We start from the raw sequence: 13,067 nt of genomic DNA, 5'->3' as shown, positions 1-13,067 counted from the left end.
ACCCTGAGTCAGCAGCGGACTGCAGTACCTGTGGATCATGGCCAGAGACTCTCGGGATTTGATCTGGTCCCAGCCGAAGGTGAGAGAGAAGCGTCTGGCCAGTTCTTTGATACTGCTGTACGTCTGGATCCTGGAGCTGCATGTGTTTCCTCTGTCCTGCTCCTGTTTCAGCCGCAGATACAGCTGAAAACACACAACAAGGATGTGAGTCTATTCACAAGAAAACATGCTATTATTTTGATCATTCTGTGATTGCCTAAAATAAAGGTGTCTAAAATGCAGCTTCATTTTCCTCAGTCCAGAGGGAAGTATACAGAGAAATACATTTATACCCATGCATAGTAAATGCAAATAAAGTGTCTAATGATCCAAATGAATACTGTAAAAATAAAAGGTGAGTAAAATCAAGTTCCATCATCATTTGCTATAACAAATATATTTAAGTAAAAATGAAACTAACTGAACTACTTTTTTAAATATATACACACAACAGTTTTGTCTGGTTCTCGAATCAGATTGGCTGATAGCTGTGAGATATTTAAGTAATTTCAGTGCTCGTACAGTCTCTTCACCCTTGCGATTGCCGAGATGAGTTACAAGCAAAGGACTACAGTTTGGCAAATGTTGCTGCTGTTGTACAACATAATGCACTTTTTAGGCTTTTTTAGGCAAGAATGTAGTTGTTTAGATTGCAACTATGCAGTTGATTTATAAGGACAGTGCCTATTTTAAATATTCATAATTTCAGAGATTTAGCACACTGGTGGCCATCAGCCTGTCTTACTGAGCCCAAGAGACCGCATAAGTCCTTTGGGGAGAAAAACCTCAGCGTTTTTTTAATGCAAGTTTCAAACTACAGCTGAACAAAGCAATACAGAACAGGTGAGTGACATTCTAAGTCGATCTCTCTGTTTTGTATTTTGTAGTGCTGTATTTATACTACAGAAACTGCTAGTGTTTGCTTTGCTCTGGCTTTTTCAAGGTTGATTATTGTGATCTCCCGATTGCAACAGAGACATACTTCAAAATCTCTGTAGACTGATGGCATTTCATGCCGTTCAGCTTTATAATCGTACAATGTGAGGAAAATCACCTGTTTTGTCATCATTTAAGACATTACACAAAATTTTGTGTGTGTGCGTGTGTTTGTGTGCGTGTGTGTATGTGTGTGTGCGTGTGTGTGTGTGTGTACTACTTCAGCATAGGATTTCCAGTTAATCTCTCCAAGGAGTGTTAGAGCTGCTAGAACATTCCACACTGAGCATGATGGGAACTCATTGTGTCTCTGAGGTGTGGACAGCTGCAGGGGCCATCAGAGAGCTCAGAGGCCCGAGACACTCAGAGGAGCAGATGTGCCACACACACAGAGCATCATACCTGCTGAAGGCACTGCACCAGCGTCCTGGCGCTCTCCATCTTGTCCATCTGCCGGGTCCTGTTCAGGGTCTCTTTGATGATATCACCAAAGTCATTGTAGTACTGCAGGACAGATACATGAACAAAGTAAGCTATACACACTCAGTGAGGCTCCACATCTGACACACTGCTTCACCAAGGAGACCGCAAACTGACAGCACTTTACCCATGAGTCTGTCTGTCTTATCTGACCCTCAGGATTTCTCTCTGGAAAGTGTCGCCTTTTAGTTATGCGAGGGTTGGGCCGTTTTTTTTTTAACTTCCATTACTTTGATAGTTATGCTCAAACACCCCTAATAGCATACATATATCAGGAATTTAACAGCATATATATATATATATATATATATATATATATATATATATATATATATATATATATATATATATATATATTCATTGTTACACTGCATAAAATTATTTTCTTACATAGATTTTTTATCTTGTTTCTAGTCCAAAAATCTAATAAATCTTAAATCAAGAAGCACTTTCTAGACAAACAAAAAATGGTCTTGTTTTAAGAAATAATGTCAAAATAAAATGAGCTTTTCCTAAAAACAAGTAAAACAATCTGCCAATAGGGTAAGCAAAATGATATTAGATCAACATGAAAAAATCAAGAATATTTATCACCCCATTGGCAGATTTTGTATTTTTGGACTAGAAACAAATCTAAGTAAGAAAAGCATTGTTTGCAGTGTAGGGATATGCAGGGTTAAACAGTGTTATTTTTCATAGTTGGACTAGTCCCTTGTACCAAAACAAATTTTGCTCAAGGGACAGTTCAAGTCTCAATGTCTACTACCAACAAAATATCTTCTCGTGTTCAACAAAAGAAAAAAAAAAACCTCAAATGAGTTTGGATGTTGAGGTGGAGTAAATTAATTTTCATTTGTGGGTGAACTGAACTAAGTAACTGCATTTGTTTTGTTTTAAAAAAAACAATAGAATTAATATAGAATAATACAATCAAATTTCAATTCTGATTATGCATTGCTGATGTGTGATTTTTGAAAAGAGGAGGTAAAGTCCCCTTAAATTTGAGTTCAATTTTGAGATTGAAAATTTAGTTTAGTACAAGTGGTTACAAAATTGGGCTCAGTATTATTTTAAATTGTTGTTATGCTCATTCAGAATGAGTTTATTAGGATACAAAAAAAACATGTTTAGCAAATAATTAGAAAAAAGTTTGTATTTGCCCTTAGAGTGACATGTTTTGTTTTTATGAAAGGACATAAGAGTTAAATACTGACATTTTTATCAAAAATAAAGTTTTATGGAAACATTTTGTTGTAAAAGTTTGTAATAACACAAAAATTAATTTTATTACAAAATTCAGTTTAGTTTATTGCAAAATAAATCAGACAAAAAAGTCCCTAAGGATGCACAAGGATTAATATAATATAATATAATATAATATAATATAATATAATATAATATAATATAATATAATATAATATAATATAATATAATATAATAGTGTATATTATTTGTAGTATATGTGTGTGAATGAGTGTGTATGGGGCTTCCCAGTGATTGGTTGCAGCTGGAAGGATATCCGCTGCGTAAAACAAATGCTGGATAAGTTGGTGACCCTAGATTCATAAAAGGACTAAGCAGAAAAGAAACGAATGAATGATAATATCATATAATAAACAGTGTATTTAAACAGCATAATTAATTTTTTTGACATATAAATGGTAATTTAATGAACATTACAACACTTCTTGATACTTGTGTGGTCTTGTAGATCTTCTTGATCTTGTTACTAGGTTTGCATGAATGTTTGGATGCATCTTTAAAAAGCGTGTGTGAGTAAAGCTGTTCTGATGCTGCTGGCAGGGGTTTCTCTCAGATTTTCAGCACATATCTCTGCTACTGAAACTCAGCTACTTCACACATTCCCCGCCACTGAGTGCATTTGAGGCTTTTGCCACTTAAAGCTGACCAGCGCACTATAAGAAACAGAAATAAATGTAGGCAAGGGTCCTCCTGCCAAACAACCTCCATTTATTACTACCTGTTTGCTTGAATTCATATTCACTCAAAAAAGTGACTACTTAGAGAGAAGAAACTGTTTAAATGAGGAGTTTGTGACTCTCGCTAACTTTGTCATTTGTCAACTTTGCCTGATCTTTAAAAACTGACATTCAGACTGATGCTGTTCAGAGTGAGTGAGAGAGTGTGTGTGTGAGTGAGACAGTGTGTGTGTGTGTGTGTGTGTGTGTGTGTGTGTGTGTGTGTGTGTGTGTGTGTGTGTGTGTGTGTGTGTGTGCGTGTGCGTGTGTGTGTGTGTGAATGCCTCTTCATGAAGAATGCTGCTAAGAGAATGTTGGCGGCTCTGTGCCGGTCGAGTCGAGCGGGCATTCCTTACGTGTCAGCATGTCAGACACACACAAACACACCGTAACACAAACGCACTGTAAATCCCAAATATCAATTCATGAATTCTGTGCCTAAGAGCTACGGTTGTAAAGTCAAATGAACAGACTGAATCCCTCTAATACTCCTCTACATGCTGAAATACTCACTCCAACATAAGTAACTTAGATCTACTTAGTATGTGAGTAACTTAACCAGGTCAGTATCCTAATAACATAATACATTTGTAGGAAAATGTCTCAAAAGTATAACATTTAACACAATAAAAAACATACATCATATTTATTCATGTGCACAAATAATTAAGACCAAATTATTGATTTCCTTGGCAAATTCTGACTTAAAAGTTTTTGTTCAAATGTAAATAAAAGCTGAGAAATATTTTTTTCCACCATGATGCCTCTTGTACATCGTCTTATTATCTTTTAGGAAAAGCCTGCAAAACAACAACACAACTTGCTGGTTGAATAAAAGTTTTTAAGCTGATAGACTGATTAAAAAATTTAAGTCAGAATTTACCAGGGATATGAATAATTTCGAGCTTGACTGTATGTGCAGTATATACTAAATCTAGTAGTTAAAATATCTAAAATAATAAAAAAGCAGTCATTTTGTCACAATACTGGAATTTCTTACTTTAATATGATACCATAAACAAACATTCATTCTTGATAATTATCACAGGGAAATGTTCCACTGGAATTCATTCAAATTTTTTATAAATTATACATGCTTTGATTTTTACATATGAAACCATACATTTTATATGGAATCAAACGCTGTAAAATAGCAGAATTATTTACATTAAAAAATTTTTAAAGCGGTGACGCAGTGCCGCAGTGGGTAGCACGTTCGCCTCACAGCAAGAAGGTCGCTGGGTCGCTGGTTCGAGCCTCGGCTTAGTTGGTGTTTCTGTGTGGAGTTTGCATGTTCTCCCTGTGTTGCTCAGGTTTCTTCCACAGTCCAAAAACATGTGGTACAGGTGAATTGGGTAGGCTAAATTGTCCGTAGTGTATAAGTGTGTGAATAAGTGTATGTTTCCCAGAGATGGGTTGCGGCTGGAAGGGCATCCGCTGCGTAAAAATAAGTTGGCGGTTAATTCCGCTGTGGCGACCCCAGATTAATAAAAGGGACTAAGTCGACAAGAAAATGAATGAATGAACGACTTTTTCAAAGCACACAATATATATTTCATATCACCTTTAATATATATTTAATATTTAATCTTTAGCACACCTATGACATTTTCATTCTTTTACAAATATTTCCCAAGTGATGTTTAACAGAGTAAGGCCATTTTTCACAGTATTTTCTCCATACTAATTAGTATGTATTATATATATATATATATATATATATATATATATATATATATATATATATATATATATATATATATATATATATATATATATATATATAAAAAGGTCAAAAGTTTGGGTTCGGTTTTTTATTTTTTGTTCTTCAAAGAAAATTATTCTGTTAATCAAGGTGGCCTTAATTAAATGTTTAAAAAAAATGGTTATTAAATATTTATTAAAATTTTAACTGCTTTCTTCTTGTATGTAGTTTCAAATGAAATTATTACTCCAGTCATAATTGTCTTTATTAATATAACCATTAATAATAATTATTATTATTATTATTAATATTAGAGAGATTTCTGAAGGATCATGTGACTCTGTAGACTGGAGTAATGAAGCTGAAAATTCATCTTTAAAATCACTGCAATAAATGATTTAATTAAATGATAAACTACTTTTGAGCAGTTATTTTATAGTGTAATAACATTTCACTGTTTTACAATTTGTTCTGTACTTTTGCTGTTATAATTGCAGCCTTGGTGAGCAGGAGAAGCTTATTTTAAAAGATTTAAAAACCCTACTGACTCTAAACTTTTGACCGGTATTGTATAATGTAAGCACAAAAACATTTAAATAAGGTAAATATATCTAACTAACCAAATCAAATCAAGTACGACTTTTATATATTAAATATTATAATACTAAAACTACTTTTTTAATCAAAAACCTCACATTTCCTGTGAGCACTGTTATTTCCTGTAAATGTGTGCTGTGTTATCTGTGGATCTTATGTTGACAAAAAAAACTACAGATCTGAATAATATCTGATTAACACAGCCCTCTGCTTATCTGTCTGGTTAGGAGGTTGCTAGAGTTCAGTGTAAGTCATGAGAACTGTCATACCTTCACGTACTGCTTGAAAACCTCTGCAGCCATGCTCATCTCTAACACACTGTGCACTATGAGCTTACAGTACGCCGACAGAAGATTCCTGCGCCGGTGCAAATCCTCCAGCCGTCCTTCTCCACTCTCACTCTCACTGACTGCACACACACAGAGAAACAGACTGATTGAAACAGAGAGCTGCAGATTCAATAACAGAGCGCCATAATTATGATACTCAAATCTTATAAATGAAATGCTTTCCTGAGGTGAACTAAAGTTAACAGCATTTTCTGCTCTTGTCTATCGTCGTCCTGCCTGCTCCCGAAGCCATCACTTAATAGAGAGCTTTCATAACAGCATTAGTGACGTGAGGAAAATCCAATAACTAAATTGCTTTTTATTACACGTTATCCGCAAAAGCTTATATTGCATTTTTTTCGAGAGGTGAGGAGTTTGCGGCGGCACGAATCGACGGCTCTGTGAAATATTTATAGGATTGATATGATTTGCTGGAGTCGCGCTTGATTTCTAATCGAATAGCCCAAAATTCTGACATTATCTCATATGCTGCTCGGGTTTTAAAGCGGCATAAAGGCCAAAAACAACATAAAAACTTGTTTAGGGGAGCTAGTATCGATTTTGGAGTTATGTGTATGCCTGCTGAAGCTTCTTGTTTTTCAAGTGAGTTTGTAAACAGGGTACGAATTATACATTGACGATCGGGGGGTGCACTTTTTCGGTAATCTTAGTTTGTGTAATACATGCTTCAAATTTATGTGTTTATTTAAATTACATCTAATTTATTAATAAAATATATTTAAGTTTTGTGAGAAATTTAGTGTATTCTGAATTGGTTACCTATTTTTGGCTATGCAAACTATGCAAACTACGCTACGCATCTGACTTTACTTTTAGGCTTTATGTAGAAACAAACATTTATTTTATCAGAAATCCATAAAATAGGTGTTTGTTTCTACATAAAGCCTAAAAGTAAGTCTTGTAAACTCTTACGGTGCTCTAAATCTGCCGGTTTCAGATTGTTGAATGACTTTTTTCTTGACTGATTGGTGTGAATATGCATTCACAATGGTATGAGCCGTTATAGGGGTGGTCAAATGGATATCTAATATTTTAATTATTAACTTTATTATGTAAAATACAGATCAGAGTAAACTTTTTCCTAGATTTAAAGGGACCCCCTTATACATCTTGTTTTGAAATCATTTAGGGGGGATCAGACCTTCATTAGGGGGATCAGTCCCCACAAACCCCCTTGTAATTTGCACCTTGTTTGTAAATTTAATTTGTTGATTAGGTCACCAGTTCATTTATACAGTTAAAGTTGGAAGTTTTAGCCCTCCTTTGATTTGTATTTTCTTTTTTAAATATTTCCCAAATTATGCTTAACAGAGCATAGAAATTTCTTCAGTATGTCTGATAATATTTTTTTCTTCTGGAAAAAAAAGTCTTTTTTGTTTTATTTCCGCAAAAATAAAAGCAGTTTTAAATTTTTAATAACAATTTTAGGGTCAAAATTATTAGCCTCAGATTTATTTTTTTCAATTGTCTACAGAACAAACCACTGTTATACAAAAACTTGCCTAATTACCCTAATCTGCCTAGTTAACCTAATTAACCTAGTTAAGCATTTAAATATCACTTTAAGCTGTATAGAAGTGTCTTGAAAATATCTAGTCAAATATTATTTACTGTCATCATGGAAAAGATTATAGAAATCAGTTATTGGAGATGAGTTATTAAAACTATTATGTTTAAAAATGTGTTGAAAAAAATATTTTCTTCATAAAAACAGAAATTCGGGGAAAAATAAACAGGGGGCTAATCATTTAGGGAGACTAATAATCCAACTGTAAGCGTGACTTCTGTGAGATCTCACATGACATACCGTGATGGATTCTCATCATAATGCTTTATCTGTTGAGCTTACACTGTTTCATCCGATGAGATGTTTTATAGGTCAGTGAGAAAGTGAGGTGCAATTAGATTAACCAACCACAAACAAATCATTTGTTCTGCTAAGGTCATTTCCACTAATAAGGGAAGAAGAAGGTTGATTGTGTGATTATTTTATACCTGACATGGGCAGATGTAGAGGCAGACTGCCATCTGCTGGTAAAGTTTAATCTATTCAACATTCTGCACTTTAAAAATATCTTTCAGTAAACAGTTGAATGACTGAATATGTTAACAAATTGTACCTAACTTAAAAATAAATGTGAATCAGAGTTTTTTTTGTCTGTTATATATTAAAATGTTAATATATATTTCATAATAATATATTGTAGAATGCTATTTATTAAGATGCCAATGACGTAATAATGTAAAGCTCAGCATGAATAAACCACAGATCTCTCTTTTAAATTAATATTTTCTACAGGATGCTTTACATTGATACATTAATGCGTTTCCATTAGATTAGTCAGTACCAAAACTGAACTAATTTAACAAAAACCTAACGAAGCTCTAACAAAAAACTTGTTTAAATTTATATATATTATCTTTCTATTACTAAAGATATTGAGTGACCAAACTATTTTCATGGATAAAAATGTTTAAAAAAACAGTTCTGTTTAAATGCACCAAAATTATTGGCTATATTCAATGAGATATCGATAATAATATTCATTCAAATTCATTCATTTAAAAGAGGGCAAACTCATTTATGCTGAGAACTGTCTGTCTGTCTTTCTATCTATCTAGATAGATAAAACAGACAGACAGACATATAGATAGTTAAATAGATAGGATATTCCAGGATATTTATCTCTGTGAAATTGTGATTGGAAATAATAATTATGCAGCTCTTTATTTCTTGCATCTTTCTGACAAACAGCAGTGTCAATGTGTCACTCAGAGCATCACACGTTGAAAGAGACAGTCTTTCTCTCTCTCAGGAAATCTGCGTCTGTCACAAAAGCATCAAGAGCTGTTGTGAATTTGTTCCTCATGTTTAAGTCTCTGTGGTTTAATTGGGCCCTGGGGAAGAGGCTCACACCCACATGTGAAAAGTTGGTCCCGGGTCTCCTGAATTTTAGTGGTAGAATCCTGATACCCTTAGGAAATCTAGATAATCTTCTAATGGTGCATTTCCAACGAAACAAATTGCATCAGATGCTTTCATTTCAGCAGACGCTTCCTTTGTAGTATGAACAGGTTAGACACTGTAACTCATAAAGTTAGGGGCCAATCGAGAATTCATTTACTAGCATTAGACACATTATAAGCACATTTCCATGCACACAAATAATCAGTATTCACTAATCAATTAACTGAAATAACTGTCAAAATGCCCAGAGATGAGTTGCGGCTGGAAGGGCATCCGCTGCGTACAAACGTGCTGGATAAGTTGGCGGTTCGCTGTTGCGATCCCAGATTAATAAAGGGACTAAGCCGACAAGAAAAAGAATGACTGAATGAACTTTTAAAATGTAATAGTAACATTGAGAATTTAGATTACTGTCATTTGTTTTCTCATAAATAGTTACAAACTAAATGGCTCATATATTATCCTCCCAAGATGCCGCGTTTTGAGTGTAGCATGAGATGAGAACACATGTTTATAATTATTTTGGTCAAAAACCCATCTGAGATTGTGATTGATTTGCTCCTCCCTTACAAGAAATGCTTTTAAATCCGCAATAAGAATGTGTTTCTCTCACATATCACACTTGAAATAACTGACAGAAAGCAGGTTAATGTTTTTTCCCAATGGGCAGAAATTTATGACCTTACCTAAGGGGTTAATGCATTTACTGGACCACAAGAATGTGCAATTTGTTTTGGGCCCTACCTATAAACTATACAGCCTGTCCATACAGTACCTGACAAAAGTCTTGTCGTCAATCTCAGTTGTAAAAGCAACAAATAATAACCTGACTTCTAGTTGATCATTTGGAAAAGTGGCAGAAGGTAAGGTATTCAGATGAATCATCTGTTGAACTGCATTCCAATCATCACAAATACTGCAGAAGACCTATTGGAACACGCATGGAGCCAAGATTCTCACAGAAGTAATTTTGGTGAAGGAAAAATCATGGTTTGGAGTTACATTCAGTATGCGGTGTGCGAGAGATCTGCAGAGCGGGTGACAACATAAACAGCCTGAGGTATCATGACATTTGTGCTGCCCATTACATTACAAACCATAGGACAGGGCAAATTCTTCAGCAGGATAGCGCTTCTTCTCATACTTCAGCCTCCAAATCAAAGTTCCTAAAAGCAAAAAAGGTCAAGGTCCTCCAGGATTGGCCAGTCCAGTCACCAGACATGAACATTATTGAGCATGTCTAGGGTAAGATGAAGGAGGAGACATTGAAGATGAATCAAAAGCATCTTGATGAACTCTGGGACTCCTGCAAGAATGCTTTCTTTGCCATTCCAGATGACTTTATTAATAAGTTATTTGAGTAATTGCCGAGATGTATGGATGCAGTTGTCCAAGCTCATGGGAGTCATACACAGTATTAATTCTTTTTCCACTGCACCATGACTTTATAGTCTATACTGTACATTATTTCTGTTAAGTGTCAAGACTTTTGTCTAAGCAAAGTCAGACCTTACTGTCCTAATTAAATAATTAAAAAATCAAGGCATGATCATATTTTATTTAGGTAAAATAAGCGTAATCTAGAGGCCTTTGCCTTTCATATAAGCCACCTCTGATACCAAATGATCAACGAGAAGTCAAGGTATTATTTGTTATTTCTGAAACTTATATAGGCAACAAGAATTTTGACAGATAGTGTAGTGTTTCATCAAAATCTGTTTTCTGTTTTATCCATATTTTAAAAGTAACCTCACTTTCTGATCTAAAAAGCATCCAATCTCCATCTACTTTTAGCTATTGCTGGATCTGTTGAGGCCCATGGAGGAGCACAATGCAGGAGCCTGATAATATGCTGTAAATGAGTAGAGAAAAGCACCTTTACTGCTGTGAGAGTCCGGGTCAGGGCTGATGAAGATGTGCTCCAGGATAAAGGACAGAAGAGCTTTCTGGAGTTTGGGATCAGGGGTGTAGAGCAGTGGAGTTCCTGCAGACGAGTCCCACATCTGAAGCTGGTAATTATGAGCTATGAGAACGTCACTCAGACACATGAAGGCCTGTGAGGAAAACAACATAAAACAGACACCGCGTGATTAACAGATGTGACATCAAGCGGGCAACATTACACATACGTTCTCAAATCTACTCTCTTTTCCTTATCAGACTAATTAAATACACATTCTTTAAAGAAACATTTGTATTGTATAAAATTATTATATATATTTTTTACTTATATGAAACTTATATGAAAATTTAATAAAACAAATATTTAATAAAAGACTAAGAATACCAATCAATCCCAGCTAGAACGGTCAAAGCTTTCAGTCTTTTCCAGTGTTTATTACTACCATTTATATTTATTTATATTTCATAATTTGTATTGTATTTGAATAGTACTTTTGTTTTAAATACATTTTAATATTTGGTTAACTACAGTATAATAATCCTTACCACATCATTTAGATTAGGGGTGGCCAACCCTGTTCCCGGTGATCTACATTCCTGCAGATTTCAGTTGCAGCCCATATCAAACACACCTGTCAGTAATTATCAAGTGCTGTTCAGGTCCTAATTAATAGGTTCAGGTGTGTTTGACCAGGGTTGGAGCTAATCTGTGCAGGAAAGTAGATCTCCAGAAACAGGGTTCATCTTTAGACAGTAAACAGTCCTGTCCTGCTCTATTTATTGATTTATTCCAAAGCTTTTAACTCTGTAGATCATAAACTTTACAGAGACTTAGGCTTTTAGGTTTTAGTCAACCTGCTCTAAAATGATTTGAATTTTTTTTTAGAACTCACTCAATGTGTGACTGTTGAAAATTATAAATCATCCTTTCTTAAATGTCAACACTGGGGTGCCCCAAGAATCTGTTTTAGCTCCGTCGTTATTTTCTATTTACATTAACGATTTAGGTCATGGAATAGATTCAGCTAATATACACCTGTATGCAGATGATACAATATTATATACAGTGGCCCACTCCTTAAACCAAGCTGTAGAGTATTTACAGAACGCTTTTCAAATATTACAGTTGCAGGATTTAAAATTGGTTTTAGACTAAATATATTTTAGCCGCGGCCACACTAAGATAACGGATTAACAGAAATTACATCTTTGAATGGTGTAAAAATAGAAAGAGTTAGCACCAACTAAGTTATTGAAAAAGCTTAGGCCAAAATTAGGTTTCATATACTATATACAAAAACTGTTGTTTTAAACATTTTTAAAATTTCAAAATAGTTTGAATTAGTTTTCATTTTTATATTTTTCATTTTCACATTAGTCAAAGTCTTAGTCATTTTGTATGCTTTTGTCATTTTCGTTCATTTTTCAGTGTCACCATACAGTAGGCTAAATATGTAGTACTTTAATTTTTAAGTTATTCAATTCATCAAAGTTAGGAGAATGACAAACCTGTCACAGGCAACTAGCTGATATAAAACTGTTTCATTTAAGTTAATTTTTATTATTATTATTTACATTTTATTTCACTTTGGCTAATATTCATTAACAAAATATATTAGTTTTACAGTTTTAGTTATATTATTAATATATTATACTGGCATATTAAACATATGTAAATTATTTGGATTTTTTCTGTTTGTCATTACTTAAAATAACTAACTTACATACTTATTTATTTACATTAATAAAACGATTAAACATTGAGGTAATAACACTTTTGTAAGCTTTTCATATCTCTTAGAAAAATTCAGGCTCCCAAAAACTCACTTCTTTAGGTATTTGCAGACTCATGAATTTATAAGAAATACATTTTCTCACTTCACCATGCACTTTTTTTAAGAGTAAATAAGAGATTGATCAATCCTGCAAATAAAAGTTTCCAAGGGTGCTGTCTCCAACCAACAGTATATAATTCAATTTTCTCATTTATAATAATGTCAGATTCTTCATCTTGGTCTAAAATAAAATTAGACCGGCAATCAGATGTTAACCATGTTTTTTCAGATTATGAATGGTCAAAAGTTCTTTGTTGTGTACATACTACTTCTATC

The 13,067-nt window shown here is 34.0% G+C and overlaps 1 protein-coding gene across 2 annotated transcripts in view; it reads right to left on the bottom strand.

Moving 5' to 3' along the window:
- Positions 1 to 13,067, bottom strand: part of si:ch211-269e2.1 — a 50,413-nt gene that overhangs the window by 11,148 nt on the left and 26,198 nt on the right. For both annotated transcript variants that reach the window (XM_087268137.1, XM_087268138.1), the window contains exons 25-28: positions 10,931 to 11,108; positions 6,006 to 6,145; positions 1,378 to 1,479; positions 29 to 183 (exon numbers count right to left, since the gene is read on the bottom strand). In XM_087268137.1, coding sequence (XP_087124263.1) covers positions 29 to 183; positions 1,378 to 1,479; positions 6,006 to 6,145; positions 10,931 to 11,108 — 575 coding nt within the window. The remainder of the gene's footprint in view (positions 1 to 28; positions 184 to 1,377; positions 1,480 to 6,005; positions 6,146 to 10,930; positions 11,109 to 13,067) is intronic.

This window comes from Danio rerio, chromosome 9, assembly GCF_052040795.2.
Source record: "Danio rerio strain M-AB ecotype USA chromosome 9, GRCz13ab, whole genome shotgun sequence".
Taxonomy (NCBI): domain Eukaryota; kingdom Metazoa; phylum Chordata; class Actinopteri; order Cypriniformes; family Danionidae; genus Danio; species Danio rerio.
This window is presented reverse-complemented; position numbering and strand designations above follow the sequence as displayed.